Source organism: Microcaecilia unicolor, chromosome 12 (assembly GCF_901765095.1).
Source record: "Microcaecilia unicolor chromosome 12, aMicUni1.1, whole genome shotgun sequence".
Lineage (NCBI taxonomy): Eukaryota > Metazoa > Chordata > Amphibia > Gymnophiona > Siphonopidae > Microcaecilia > Microcaecilia unicolor.
The window spans coordinates 38,949,501-38,965,658 of NC_044042.1; the positions used below are offsets into that span (position 1 = coordinate 38,949,501).

The 16,158-nt window shown below is 40.8% G+C and overlaps 1 protein-coding gene across 2 annotated transcripts in view; it reads right to left on the reverse strand.

Annotated features, from left to right (window-relative positions):
* Positions 1–16,158, reverse strand: part of ALG9 (ALG9 alpha-1,2-mannosyltransferase) — a 178,166-nt gene that overhangs the window by 79,369 nt on the left and 82,639 nt on the right. For both annotated transcript variants that reach the window (XM_030220749.1, XM_030220748.1), the window contains one exon: positions 13,349–13,478. In XM_030220749.1, coding sequence (XP_030076609.1) covers positions 13,349–13,478 — 130 coding nt within the window. The remainder of the gene's footprint in view (positions 1–13,348; positions 13,479–16,158) is intronic.

Sequence of the window (16,158 nt, forward strand, 5' to 3'; positions counted from 1 at the left end):
GTGACGACTATGACTGGCGAGTTTAATTATCAAAATTTGTGGGGTGGCTGCAGGCTAAACACATGAAAGTTAATGGAAAAGGGTGTAGGTTGAAGGTTTGCCAAGGGCACCCACTACCCTTGTACTGGCTCTGCTTAGAAGGGGACGATCTCCCTTAAAATTCACAGCAAGGCTGTAGAAAAAAAAAACATTAGCACTTGAGAAATGAATCCAAATGAAAAACCTTTTTGTAAATATACTGTTTTGAAACATTCATTGTATATCCAGCAAACAATGGGCTCCTTTTACAACGCGGCGCTACCGATTAGCAGAGCACTGAATGCGAACAAGTCCATTCAATTTCCATAGGCTTCTTTACATTCAGTGCACGCTAATCGGTAGTGCTGCTTTGTAAAAGGAGCCCAAGATGAGTAGTTATAAGACAGTCATGCTTCAACCCTAAAGCAAATTTGTAATGCCATCTCTCTCATTGCTGAGAGCCTTACATAACAGATGAAGTGGACCATGAACAGAAAAAAAAAAAAGTCCCTTTTGCTTCAAGGATAAATAAGAAGAGATAGAAAGAAAAGGATCATTCTGTGATCTGAGATCGCCTAAAGGGGGATGACCTTGATACTGGCCATCATTTATTTATTTATGACATTTATATCCCACATTATCCCAAACAAGTTTGAGTTCAATGTGGCTTACAAGAAACAGTATAGGATACATAACAAAGAACAATGCATAAGAAAGTAATTTGTTGTAAGAATCCAATTTTGCAATACAATATCATAAACATACTGGGATAGCTATGGATATTTAACATTTAGAAAATCTATTACGAATGAGAAATTGTACATGAAGCGAAGAGAAAGTTAATGGTAAATAGAGTAATAACCAATTCAGGTAATAATTAATTGTTTGAGATATGGTTGTTCTTTGTGAGGGTTTGTTTGAATAGGAACGATTTTGAGGATTTTGTACCAGATCAGAAATAAGCAAATTTCTTGTTTCTTATACACTTATTTCTGATCTGACAAAGATGGGCTACCTTCGAAAGCTAATCAAAAAATGTATTGTTAGTCCAATAAAAAAGGTATCATCTTATTTTCTTTTCTATGTTTTATTTTATTCTATTTCTATTGACTGGCTTTAAAAGTGGACTAACATGGCTACCACATCTCTCTACTGAGGATTTTGCGGAATCTAGTATATTCCTGTACACTTCTTATTTTGGGTGGTAAGGAGTTCCACCATTTGGTTCCTAGGTAAGTGAAGTCTGCAGAGTGGACAGTTTTGTAGAATACGTTTTTGCAATTTGGGAGGTGTAGTAGTAGTAGTAGTTGAAAGATAGAAGAAAACATTTTTAAAACATGAATACAGCATGAAAAGCCCAGGATAATTCTACAGAATAGCGACTCATTCGGTGGTGTGAAACTGTAGGAATAGGCAACAAGGAGAGAAGGGAAAAGCGTCACCAACTTCATTAGAAAGGAAAATCCAAACAGGCCTTATGGTTCATGAGGAACACCTGGGTTTAATTCACAAGTCAGGTGTGGCCACTCTGAATGTAAGTAGTGAGGACCAGCAGTTAAATAATCTGGTTTCCAGGGCTGAAATTAAATGAAAACAAATTACAAAAATATGTTAGCTGTAACTGTCCCAAGCAAGTAGTTCTTTGGTGAGGGGCAATCACCAAGGTTCTCTCAGACTGAAGTCTACCTTTGAGCTACAAATTACAGATTCGAGGACATCCACACAAATGAATTTCAAGGAAATTCACTCAGGCAGAACTAGAGCCTAGGAAATTCTGAAATTTGCAGCTTATAGTATGCACCAAACCAACCCATACTTCAGAAGAATGCCTCTCCAACTCATGTTGCTATTAGGTTAGTTTAATTTAGTTTATTAATTTATATTCCACATAATTAACCAAGCACATAAAAGTCACATACACAGTCCTAAATCACATCCTATACAATAAAAACAAAACAATAAAACAAAAAACAATTCATCTTACACATTAAAATGAACCTTCTTAACAGAAATTCTGCCACTTGACTCATCTGTTCAATAAGCTGAAAAGACTTTACAAAGACCAACTCTAAAATGTTTCACAAGGTGTCTTCAACAGTTTTTTTTTTGAGTGGTATATTTCATTGTCCTAATTTGCACCAGTAAATTGTTCCACAAGATTGGGCCTGCTATAGAAAAAGTCCGTTGCCTAGTGTCTTCAAAATGAATCTCTCTCAATGCTGGAATAGTTAACTGAAAAGTACCTGCAGATCTTAAAGTTCTAGTAGGCTGATCTTAAATTGTCCCTAAATAAAAATTAGAATCTTGTTTCCAGGCTTTATGAATAAAGAGCAGGATCTTAAAATGGATTCTTTTTTCCCCAAAGGCAACCACTGAAAATGCTTCAATACCAGACTAATATGCTGAAAGCGCAAGTGACTGGAAATAGGTCATGCCACTGTATTCTGAACAATCTGCAATGCACTAATACTGGTTTTAGGTAAACCCAGGTGTAAGGCGTTGCAGTAATCCAAGCCACTCATAACCAAACTGTGAACTGTCAACCTAAAATTTTCTATCGAGATACACCCCTTCAGTCTACTCAACATTCTCAAAACATGAGCTCTGAACTACCTTTCTAATACATGATTTGAAATTTAAGTGAACATCTAAAATGGCACCTAAATTGTGAATCTGTTGGGTCAAGTGAACTTCAATCACAGAGCTTGATTGTATCTGGAATCTGTTCTCCATAAACCTCTCCAATAAGCATAATTTCTGTCTTACCACGTCCAAAGCTAACTTATTAATCTGTTAACCACTTTGCTATAACAGCAAAAATTGATTGCAACTGTACAACTGCATCTTTCACAGACGAATCCAAGGGAAAAAGAACTGGATATCATCTGCATATATTCAACAGTGTACATTCGGTGAACTCAAACAGCAAAATGGTAATCGATATTAAATAAAACCTTAGACAGTGATGAGCCCTGTGGCACTCCTGTTGTCAGCTACCTCTTTTCAGAAAATCAGTCTCCAATTCGCACCTTTAATTTTCGATTACTCAAAAATAAGGTGAACCATGTAAGGCCAGACCCTGTAATACTACAAGCTATAAGTTTATTTATCAAGATAGAATAGTTCACTGTATCAAATCTAACATAAGAAGAAAATAGCAAGATGAATTATCCAGACCCTGTCTTAAAATATCTAATGTTGTATAAGTAAAAATTCTGTACTATGGGCCCTATGGAACCCACTGAAAAGGGTCTAAAATCTTTGCTTCCTCTAAATAACTTTCTAGTTGTTTTAAAACTATTTTCTCCAAAATCTTCGTCATCATAGGTAAGGAAGCAACTGGTCTAAAATTATTCAAATGAGATTATTCAAAGAGGCCTTTTTAAATAACTGTCAAACTGTGGCAACTTTCAATGCATCCAGAACTTCCTCTTTAGCTAATGAAACATTTAACACTAATGAAACTACAGTCCCCAAACTTTCATCTGTAGCTTTAAGCACTATTACCCAAAGTAGGTTTCAGACCTTTAACAATTGACCAAACCTCAGAATCCTGTGATAACTCAAAACAAGACCAACTACTCAACAGTTGCCAACAGTCTCCTCTGGTAATTGAGAACCGAAACCGCTACCTAATTTCTCCACCTTTCCAAAAAATAAAAAAATCTCCAAATTGATCAGTTGTTATAGAATTGAAATTATCATTCAAAGGTACTTCTGGAGTCAGAATCCTAACCACACTAAACAATTATTTAGGTCTATTTAAAGCCCCATGAATTTTCCCTTAATAGTACAAATCCCTTGGTTGAGACATGGACTCCTTATATTCCTCCAAATTCAAATTAAACATTTGTTTAATGTCATCATTACTGAATCCAACTCCTCTCAATTTTCCTGAATTCTCTTCTCAAATTCCTACGTGAATTTTTCTATGACCAACCCCTCCTTTCATAACACTTTCTTTTTCAAAGGAGAAATCTCAACTGTTTGATCTAACATTTTATTCCACTGTCTCAAGGCTTCTGAGGCACTCATATCAGCTTCAACCCTAACTAAAGAAGTTAGTTTAGAAGATAACAATGGTGTGTCAATTTTAGGTCTAACCCTTTGAACAGATAAACCCTTTATAGTCTTCAGACTATCAATCAAAGGATAATCAAATTTAACCACAGAATGATCAGACTATGGTATTGAAATAATTTCACAATCCATAATTAAATAATATATTACTTGATTATTACATTAGCAAGAGGAAGCAGATTTCTATCCAATTCTGGTTAGCTGAACGGGTACAGACAGGGTCATCAAAAGGAGAAAATATTACATTTCTTTACAATGAAGGTACAGCAGAATAAGGCACAAGCAAATTAAGCATTCACCTAGGGCTCACATATTTAACAAAGGCCTTCTCAGATGTCCTAAGTCAATGGATCCTCAGGCAGATTTTTGCCTTGCTAAGTCACCAGCTGGCAGAAAGAAAGAAGTGTGAGGGCGGGGACCAGAGCTCCTTCTGACAGCATACATTTGCCTATTCTCCCTCCCCAAGTATGGTCCTCCAATCTATTCTATTCTCCCCACCCTCCTGTGCATTGTCCTCCACTTAGCTCTATTCCTCCCCATGCACTGTGCTGAAGTCAATTCTTTTCTCTTCTGCCTTTTCACCTTTGTCTTCTTCTGTGATGCAGTAGAAAAAAAAAAAGACAGTGATGACTTTTTGACAGGTCACTAAGATGGATTATCTCTGAACTCAGCGATAAGAAAAAAAAATTCAAGTCATCCCTGAAATCCTAGAATAGTACTCCACTAAGGTAAACAGCTCTTCTACAACGTCATAGATATATCGGGCCTCAGCTGGGAACAATGATAAGTGACTTGATTACTGGTGGACCACCATAGGCCATGGTTGTGATATTTAAAATTTCGCTATGGTTTTACTTTTATGGAGACTCCCTTCCTAGCTGTTTCAGTGACAAAGACATACTACAGAAACTGAGCCCTTAATGCCATAATTTATGAATAATTTAACTATCTAGAATAGTGGTCATCAGCTACAGGCCAAACAGCACTCATCTTCCACCTGAGGTGCTGCATGTCTCAATATTATGCCCCATTAACCTCTGTGTGCAGCTTGATAAATCTGTTCCCCGTCAACTTTCTCAGAAAGCCATGGTAGGACCATCTACATTGCAGCTGTGAAAATCCTTACTATTTAAAATAAGCATTCTCAGAAAAGGGTTTTCAGTTTGTTGTCGTCTGCCTGAGAAATAATGGCAAGCTTCTGTGCTATTCGCTATAGCAGGGTTCACCGCGAGAGGATTGTGCCGTATCATTAAGAACAATTACCGAGATGCTTTAATGAGATATGATTAACAAGACACAGCTGTATTTCTTTTTCTCTGAATAGAATATCAAAACAGCTCACCAAGATGGCAACTCACCAAAAACTCCCTGCAGGAAAAAGTACTGCAAACTTCTCAAGCATTTTGGAAGTCAGCAGGCACTGAAAGTGATCTTCTTTATGGCACAAAATTCTTATCTCACGTTGGATGGTCAAGAGAATTACAAAACGATTGGCTGTCTTGCTTACTCGAGCAGTAAGAGATGATGCATTTTTTTCCCCTCAAACCGGGCGTCTTCTCGATTGGTCTTATACAGCTGTAACAATTGGGCTTTCTGCAAATACTTGTGGAACTTTGCGATTAATACCCTCGGCCTCTCCACATTCAGCCTCGCTGGGCCCACTCTATGTACTCTATCCATGCAGATTTTCCCATGGTTAGCCACCTCAGGGTAGCGCGCCACCAACCATGTCTCCAGCGTGGCTGCCAATGTTGCCTCCGAAACTGATTCTGGAAAGCCCACAAATCTTAGGTTCTCACGCCTCGCTCTGTTCTCCAGGTCCTCCAGTTTTTCATGCTGAGACTGAGCCAGCGCTTCTAGGCACTCTATTTTCTCATTTTGGGCCTGTATCGTGTCTTCTGTGTCCGAGACTCTGACCTCCAATTCTCCTGTGCGGCGGTGCAACTCTGCTGTGTTCTGTGCGATTCCCGCTATTTGTTCCGAGAGTTGCTGAAAACGCGAGTCCAGAGCACTGACTACTGCCTCTGTTATCTCGGCCAGGAACTCCGCAGAAGCTGCTCGAGGCGGAGGGCTGGGCGCCATTTTGTCCTCGCTGGACTTGTTGCGGTCTGCTCCTTTGCGCGGCACTTTTACCGACATTCGGGTCGTCGGGGCAGATAAATATTTGTCCATGCGATGCTGCACACTTTCACCCCTTTTTTCCCCTGCGGGTAGTGCCGAGTTTCAGGTCTCACAGGCGTTAAAGTGGATCGGGTTCCCTCAGCGAGCTGACTTGCGTCCGCTGTCGTTCACAGCATCACGTGACAACCCTATGATGCATTTTTTTTAAATTGAGATTTTGAAAACCACATCAGAAAATAAGAAGAAAATTCACAATCAATATAAAATGTCATTAGCTACAAGCCCCTGTAATGAGAGGAAGGTCATCTAAGTAAGAACTGTGACGATGTATTTCATATGCAAAACGTCATTACTACAACAGATTTATCTTTCAAGCATCAGTTACCGCAGTGGCGTGTGCGTATGATAACATTACTGCGGGTAGAGAAGGTGGGAATTACAGATTTTAAAACGAAGACTGGAGTGCATTTCCAACTCACTTGGACTCCCTTTTGGAATACTCTGACTCCAACTGCCAGGAGTAGACTGTTAAACTTCTAGATATTGCCCTGTACCCTGCGTTATTATGTTCATTTGATGCCATAGCAAAGGAAAAAAAAGGGGGGGGGGGAGGTTAAGTTCTATTTGTTGGGGTAGAAGTACTATGTGTGTTTAGCCACATTGGGGGGAAAATATCAGACGTTCATACATGATGATGTTAACTTTTCTTCTTAAGTTTTGAATAAAAATGATTGAAACATCAAGCATCAGTTACTTTGTCAAAAACACTTCCGTGTGAATACCAGGACCATTCTTGGGTAAAGATGTAAGCACTGTGAGCTGGGGGGGGGGGGGGGGGGGAATGTCCTTTTCTAATCAAGCGGCTGGTCCAAAGTGGAGTACCCCCACTCTGATGATGTTCTTATTCCAGTCATGCAGCAACTCATGTTTGCTCCTTCCTACTCTCTATTTCCTCCTCCTTTTCTTATTCCCCCCCTTAGTCCATCTCCCCCCCACACATACTGTTTCACCAGATCACCTCCCCCAAAATACATTCTCTCCAGATCCTCTTTTCCTAATCCTATTCCAGTGAGTCTCAACCCCTTCTGCCTCTCCTACCAATCTGCCTTTAACATCGTGTCTCCACTTCCAGCCAACCCTTCCCCCTACTCAATTTATTAATCCCCCATCATCTTCTCTGAAGGCTTGCTGCTGGTAACTGCCCCTGGAATGGCAGCTCAGTTTTCCTGTGGCACTGTGCCACGCCCAGATTCCTGCACTGTTCTCACAGATTCAGGAGCAACGTTAGAGTTCAGGTATCACATGGTTCAAATGTACTGAGAGCCACACAATGTGGGAAGAAAGCAGAATAACTGGTCCAGAGAGATGGGGGGGGGGGGGGGGAAATCATATAAAATCATCAAGGAGCTGCATTTAGGGTCGATGGGGGCTGTTACTTGATCCTGAGCCTTACAAATAAAAAACACAGCTACAGAGAAATCCTACCTACAGATGAAATACTCAGAATTCCTTGCAGTCCACTCTAACTATGCAGCCCTGACAACTGCCACAGAATTCACCCCTTCCCCTGGAGTTGCTGCAAACTGCTTTCTTGCCCTTCACCGAGGCCTACTTGCTGCCACCACACCTAAGAACAGTTCTTTCTCTCCTCACCTCACTGTATGTATACAAGTTGCATCCAATCTGTTTTCTAATGGCTTTCAGCTGACTCAGAGCAGATTCTATAGACAACGCAGGCAGGTGATTGTAGCTGCCAGATGACATGTAGAAATCCTGATAACCCAAATACATTTTCATCTGCTAAATATCTGCAAGACAGGCTTGCTCACCAAACCCACATTTCAAATCAACTCCCCTTAGTTTCAGAATAATGTCTTGTCATTTCAAAGTGGGCCTTCATCAAAGCTAAAACCTTTGACTTAAAAAAAAAAAAAAAACCATCTGAATGCTGTGTGTGTGTGTCAGATTCCCTGTGAGCTGAAAGAAAAACCCCATACGAAAAGAACGACCCAAGGCCAAGTCATTAGCTCCTGAGGTAAAGAAATTGGTTTATTCCTTTTAAATTATTCTCTGGTTAATCCCCAGAGTCAACTAACACAATAAAATAAACTCTTCCACTGCTGAGGGGCAGCTATCACAGATTTATTTTTTGTGGTTGGGAGGGTGGGAAGGAGGCAGAGGTGGATTTGCACTGGTTTTCTTAAATTCAACAATGATGTTTACCAGCTTGGAACAGTTTGCTTCTTGTTAGAGGATCAAAGGGGAGAGGATATATATTTTTATTTATTCATTTATTAAGATTTATTTACCATCTTTTTGAAGGAATGCACTCAAGGTGGTGTACAGCAAGAATAAGTCAAACATAAGCAATGGACAATTACTGGCTAAATCCAGAGGTCAATATTCCATCCTCATTCTTCTTGATCTTTCCGCTGCTTTTGACACTGTCAATCACAGCATACTTCTCGATACCCTGTCCTCACTTGGATTCCAGGGCTCTGTCCTTTCCTGGTTCTCTTCCTACCTCTCCCTCCGCACCTTTAGTGTTCACTCTGGTGGATCCTCTTCTACTTCTATCCCTCTGCCTGTCGGCGTACTTCAGGGTTCTGTTCTTGGTCCCCTCCTCTTTTCTATCTACACTTCTTCCCTTGGTTCATTAATCTCATCCCATGGCTTTTCCTACCATCTCTATGCTGATAACTCCCAAATCTACCTTTCTACCCCTGATATCTCACCTTGCATCCAAACCAAAGTTTCAGCGTGCTTGTCTGACATTGCTGCCTGGATGTCTCAACGCCACCTGAAATTAAATATGACCAAAACCGAGCTTCTCATTTTCCCCCCCAAACCCACCTCCCCGCTCCCCCCGTTTTCTATTTCTGTTGATGGCTCTCTCATTCTCCCTGTCTCCTCAGCTCGAAACCTTGGGGTCATCTTTGACTCTTCTCTCTCCTTCTCTACTCATATCCAGCAGATTGCCAAGACCTGTCGTTTCTTTCTTTACAACATCCGTAAAATCCGCCCCTTTCTTTCCGAGCACTCTACCAAAACCCTCATCCACACCCTTATCACCTCTTGTTTAGACTACTGCAATCTGCTTCTTGCTGGCCTCCCACTTAGTCACCTCTCCCCTCTCCAGTCGGTTCAAAACTCTGCTGCCCGTCTCATCTTCCGCCAGGGTCGCTTTACTCATACTACCCCTCTCCTCAAGACCCTTCACTGGCTCCCTATTCATTTTCGCATCCTGTTCAAACTTCTTCTACTAACCTATAAATGTACTCACTCTGCTGCTCCCCAGTATCTCTCCACACTCGTCCTTCCCTACACCCCTTCCCGTGCACTCCGCTCCATGGATAAATCCTTCTTATCTGTTCCCTTCTCCACTACTGCCAACTCCAGACTTCGCGCCTTCTGTCTCGCTGCACCCTACGCCTGGAATAAACTTCCTGAGCCCCTACGTCTTGCCCCATCCTTGGCCACCTTTAAATCTAGACTGAAAGCCCACCTCTTTAACATTGCTTTTGACTCGTAACCACTCGCCTCCACCTACCCTCCTCTCTTCCTTCCCGTTCACATTAATTGATTTGATTTGCTTACTTTATTTATTTTTTGTCTATTAGATTGTAAGCTCTTTGAGCAGGGACTGTCTTTCTTCTATGTTTGTGCAGCGCTGCGTATGCCTTGTAGCGCTATAGAAATGCTAAATAGTAGTAGTAGTAGTACAGCAGTAAAATATTCAAACAATACAAAGTATGGCATAGTATGCTACATTATGTCAACACAGTACACAATAAAACATTTTTATAGACAGTACAAGTAAAGATGGAATACATAGATAGATAAGAGTAGCAGGACTAAGAAAATAAGGGGATTAATTTAAAGAAAGTTGCAAATGAGGTCAGAAAGGTGCTTGAGCATTATTTTAGCTAGGGTAGGAGTGGGTAAACATGTCCTGCTATAGTATATGCAGCCAGTGTCATTTACTTCTTCCATTAAAGGCCTGGCTGAAGAGTGAAGTCAAGTCTTGTGTTAAACGAAGTCTTTCAGGGAAAGGGAAATGGGACTTGATATACCGCCTTTCTGTGTTTTTTGCAACTACATTCAAAACGGTTTACATAGTATATACAGGTATTTATTTGTACCCGGGGCAATGGAGGGTTAAGTGACTTGCCCAGAGTCACAAGGAGCTGCAGTGGGAATATGCTTCAATTTTCATGCGGAAATTAAGGCGCGATAGAATTTCATGGAATGTGTGTGCCTAATGTTTGTGATCTGTGCTAAGGTGTTGCTGGGGTGTAGTTTCTTTTGTCACCCCAAACTGGATCTCCAGGGGCTATAGGAGGAGTAGCCTAGTAGTTAGTGCAGTGGACTTTGATCCTGGGGAACGGAGTTCGATTCCCACTGCAGCTCCTTGTCACTCTGGGCAAGTCACCTAACCCTCCATTGCCCCTGGTACAAAATAAGTACTTGAATATATGTAAACCGCTTTGAATGTAGTTGCAAAAACCTCAGAAAGGCAGTATATCAAGTCCCATTTCCCTATATTCAGGAACTATCCATGGTTTCCCCCAGAATTCCAAGGATACGTCCTCATTATTGTGCACATGTGTGAATGAGTCACACATGTCACCTGAGGATGAGTAACAGTGGGACAGTCATCCTTGTGCCCACATAAGTACAGTCTCCTATTAATCTTTATATGCACACACAATGCTTCTTAACAAATGACAGGTAACACTTTCTGCATTTCTACCACAAGCAGATTTTATAATTTTATCATGCCTTTGCTTATGCTCATTTATTTTATGGTTATTGCATTCTTATCACACTGGGGATTTATTAGAAAATAAAATATTTAGTGCTGGTGAATCAGCAACCCAGGCACCAGATGCTACATGACAATAAAAAAAATAGAACAACTTTAAAAATTAATAAAATTCAAACTGGTCTTTTTGTTGCATTTTCTACTAGCAGTAGTGCCCTGGACAACAGGCGTTATCAAATAATTGTTGCCCTGGCTTTTGTCTGAAGTCATCTAATTTCAGACACACACGACTATTTCCCGGTAACACCCAATGCTGTGGACTCCATTCTGGTCAAGTTATGGCTCTGGTTACATCACATGGTGTGATACCCGCAAGCGAGCCTTCCTCCGGAGTAGGCCCCACACTGGAGTAGAGGAGCAACCTAGTGGTTAGTGAAGCGGATTTTGATCCTGGGGAACTGGATTTGATTCCCACTTAAAAACATCATCAACTAATATTAATGAGCAGAAACTCCTCCCACAAACCTCCCTCTAAACTAACGTCATCCATTCCACTTCCTGATTCAAACCCCTAGGGACAACAGAGTTAAGAGAGAAAATCCATTTCTGCTCCCTAAAGTTCAACAACTTCTCAGCAGAACCACCATCCCACCCTACAGTAATAGTCTCAATCACACACCATTTTAAATCATAAATAGAATGAGATTTCTCTTCCCAGTGAACTACCAAAGGAGCCTGTTGGTTATGAGTCAGAACACAAGATTTGTGTTCAGTCAGTCTGGTTTTCACCGGACGACTACTGAACCCGATGTAAACCAAGCCACGTGGAAAGGTAATCACATATACTACATTTGCACTAAGGCTTTGCTCTGGCTCGAATCCTATAGTTGGTTTGAGGATCTCTCCATTCAGTGCCAGCTAACGTAGTCTGGCACCACTGACAGTGGCTACAAGGTTCATGAGAAAAACATGTCTGAGAATTGATGTCATTTTTAAGTGGGCGGTTTAAATAGTTTCCAAAAAACGACGAAGCTATCTTCTTTGATGTTTAAAATGGATGCCATCAGATAGCTGGCGGTTATCTATTAGGTATGACTCTTGAAAGGGTTTTTTTTTTTTGTATACTTATTGTAAGTATTTTAGGAGAATTTAGCATTCTTTCTCCTCTTCTTTTGTTTCAGGGGACATATCCTTGATACAGCAATAGCGAAACATGTCAGATGGTTAAGTCCTCGACCCGACACTTTCTTATTATTCAGATGAGTATATACAGGAAATACTTTAAGGACATTACCTAAATACTTAAAAAGTTTAAATATTTGAGTGAATACATGAATGGAACTTTAGGATCTTTTGGTTAGTGACGAGTGATGTGTTGTAAGTCTTTCGGTATGAATACATGATACTGAAACCTGAACTACTGAGACCATCTTGATCTAAATTTATTTTATGCTGATGAACACCAGCCTTTAAAAATAGCCTTAAACTAGGCAACCTTTTCCAACTTCAGCACAGAAATATGGAGGCTGGGGAGGCACAGGGGGAGGAAGGCAACAGTATTTATTATAAAAGTCTAAAAGCAAAATCTTAAGAAAAGTGAAAACTTAAAAGTGATCTTTTATACTCTAATCCAAGAGTGGGAGTAATACACAAGTGCACTAGTGTTCAAGGCATGCACTTGTGTCAGGTTCTGGACAGTGGCCACCTCTGAGCTCCTCTAAGTCACAGGTTGATGCAGTGATCTGAAGGTAGGTTGACGGTGGGGGTGGGGTGGGGTCATGCTGAGCTAAAAACACTGAAAAAGAATGCATATGAATATCAATGGCACCTCCAGTGCTGATGGCAGAATTAACAGTGCAAGATTACATTATCTGGTTCCAAATCCCTCTTAGCATGAGTTCAGCAGAGAAGAGCTTGTAGGTGTTTAACTTTCTTCACAAGCTTCCCAATAACCACCCACAAGACGACAAAAGAAATGTCAGATCCCAATGGAAGACCTGCTTTCCTGTTCGCCAAAACAGCATCTTCACAAACAGCAATTAAAGTTCATCCCAAACACTTGTCTTTTCCAGGATCTCATACAGCTTCCTTTTGGTCGTATGCTGAGTCTATGTGAACCCATCATTAAACCCTGGCAGAAACATTCTGGTTTATGATCAAAAAACTCAGAATAAGCATCCAGGATTCAACATTTGAAATAATACAATAAAAATAAGAACAAGACTGTGCCAAATCAAAGCAGAGCAACTGGAGGGAAATGTACAGATTTTTCATGGTCTAGGAACAGTTGAATGAGTGCAGGTATTTCTGAGTAACCACCAAAAGGCAAGCAAATTAAAGCACTATCAGAAGGGATGTACTTACATATCTGGACGGCTCTTCTCTGTTTTGGTCATTCATGTCTGCAGGAGTTATTCGAGTTGCCATTGGTCCTTTTGCAAAAGGCTTCGGAAGCTGACCTCTGAACTCTGACTGAATGAACTGGAGGTACCAACTGCAAAGGTAAACGAATGAGAAGTTTTAGAACTGGGGAACCTGTAACACTGTTTAATCACTTTATCAGCTAATATACTATGCCTCAATTTTGTAGACTTGTGCTTATTGGATAGATATTGCTAATGTGGAGGAGCATTTTCGAACGGGGACGACCATCTCTAAGGGCGCCCAACTCTAAGGACGGTGCCGTGAAGGGGCGGGGCAACGCGTATTATCGAAACAAGATGGACGTCCATATTTTGTTTCGATAATACAGTCGGGGACGCCCAAATCTTGACATTTAGGTTGACCTTAGAGATGGTTGTCCTCTGTTTTTGGCGATAAAGGAAACCAAAGACATCTATCTCAAAAACGTCCAAATCCAAGCCCTTTGGTCGTGGAAGGAGCCAGCATTTGTAGTGCACTGGTCCCCCTCACATGCCAGGACACCAACCGGGCACCCTAGGGGGCACTGCAGTGGACTTCAGAAATTGCTCCCAGGTACATAGCTCCCTTACCTTGGGTGCTGAGCCCCCCAACCCCCCCCCCCCCAGGTCCACCTGCCTGAAGTACATTGCACCCACTACAACTGCTCCAGGGACCTGTATATTGCTGCGATGGACCTGAGTATGGCACTTGAGGCTGGCATAGAGGCTGGCAAAGAAGTATTTTTAAACTTGTTTTTTATGGTGGGAGGGGGTTAATGACCACTGGGGGAGTAAGGGGAGGTCATCCCTGATTCCCTCTTGTGGTCATCTGGTCAGTTGGGGCACCTTTTTGAGTCTTGGCCGTGAAAAAAAATGGACCTAGTAAAGTCAGCCAAGTGCTCATCAGGGATGCCCTTCTTTTTTCTATTATCGGCCGAGGACGACCATCTCCTAATCACACCCCAGTCCCGCCTTCGCTACCCTGCCGACACGCCCCCGTGAACTTTGGTCGTCCCCGCAACAGAAAAGCAGTCAAGGGTGTCAAAAAATCCTCTTTCGATTATGCCGATTTGGAAGACCTTGCAAGAAGGACGCCCATCTCCCGATTTGTGTCAAAAGATGAGCGTCCTTCTCTTTCGAAAATAAGCGTGATTACTATAATACAAAAATCTCAAATGAGAAAAATAAAAATAAAAATATTTGAACCAAGACACTTCTAAACAAAACCTAACTGTGAAAGAAGTGGTCTATTTTAGGTAATAAATTCTTCAACTGCACAAATTTACAATATGGTCCTGTTTTTATTTGAACTTCTATAACTGGGAACATGTCATGCTCCACAATGCCCGAGGAAGTAGAATCCACAAGTTACTAGAGCAAACGTCAAATGGTAAACAGCAAACGCAAATGAAACAGACCCTCTGAGGGAAAAACAGCACACACAAAAAAAAAAGCAAATTCCAAAAAATATAACTTTTATAATAAATAGTTCTCTAGACTCAAGTAATTTGACACTGATGGAGTAAAGAATGCTATAGAACAATGTGCACTGAGGTGTAGCATTACAAAGTAGCATCTGTACGAGGTAATCACTTATAGGCTAATATTTAGCAAGAAAATATCCAGTTAAATGGATAAATATCCAGTGAACTTTAACCAGACAATCAGCTAACTTATCTGGTTAAGTTAAATGGGGTAGAGATTGGGGTTTGCTCCTGCCCCCTGATGGGTGCCACTTGACCTACGGTACAGGGTGAGGAGGAGAAGTGATAACATGTACAAGAGCTGGGGTGGAATGTGATTACCATCTGGGGATGGAGGAAGAAAACAAAAGGCATATTATTGGATAAAAGTTATTTGATTAACTTTAAGATGGCAATTTTTCTGACCACACTTAGACAGCTAAAATTAACCGAACCACACTAGATATTAATGCTCTCCAGAGAGAGGGCAATTTTATAATAGATTGCAAGGTCAAGTAGGCACCTCTTTTGAGGTTGTCACAGAAAAGCCTCATAAGTCCTGCAGAAGTCACACCTGAGATGTGGCTCGGGAGAAGGGAAATGTATGCAGTTTAGTACATGGCTAGGTGCATAATTTTAAACTATGGCTTCTGTTTTTAGGTGTTTATATATTACAAATTTGAGTGCTTATTGCCTGGTATGTTTCCAGTGAAATAAAAAAATGTACACTATCACTTAGAAGCCGAGTGCAAGATATGAGACAAGCTACAGAACCGGTCACAAAGTACAGGAGTAACTGGTGTTTTGCCAGAGTTTATCCAATAAAATCTATTTTAACTCTTTTGCAGTGGGGGTGCTTAATTCAGAAACAGAACGTGATGGTCTGGAAAATCTGTCTGAGAATAGAGACCCCCGGGTCCGAGTTGAAAACGATTATGATTAATGTAACAATTAAATCAGGGGAGACGAAAAGCTTGCAGCTAGATGATTCTGCTTACGACTGCTGAATAACAATTTACTGGACATTGAGCTAATGTTGAAATAACTTGAGATAGATGCTACACAACACCTATTTATCATTCTGCTAGCTTAGAAATAGGTGTTGAACCATGCCGTGTCCATGATCCCATTGCTTTTGGGAAACCATAGCTTTATCAGCATTAAGTGACTTGACATGAATTAAAAAGATAAAACATAGGTCAACTTGTTACTAATATGCTGGATGGACAACTGCTGGCATATTCTGATATTACAACAATTTTCCATGATTCTGCTGAACTTTCATAAGAAAGATAATGATGAGTGAGTA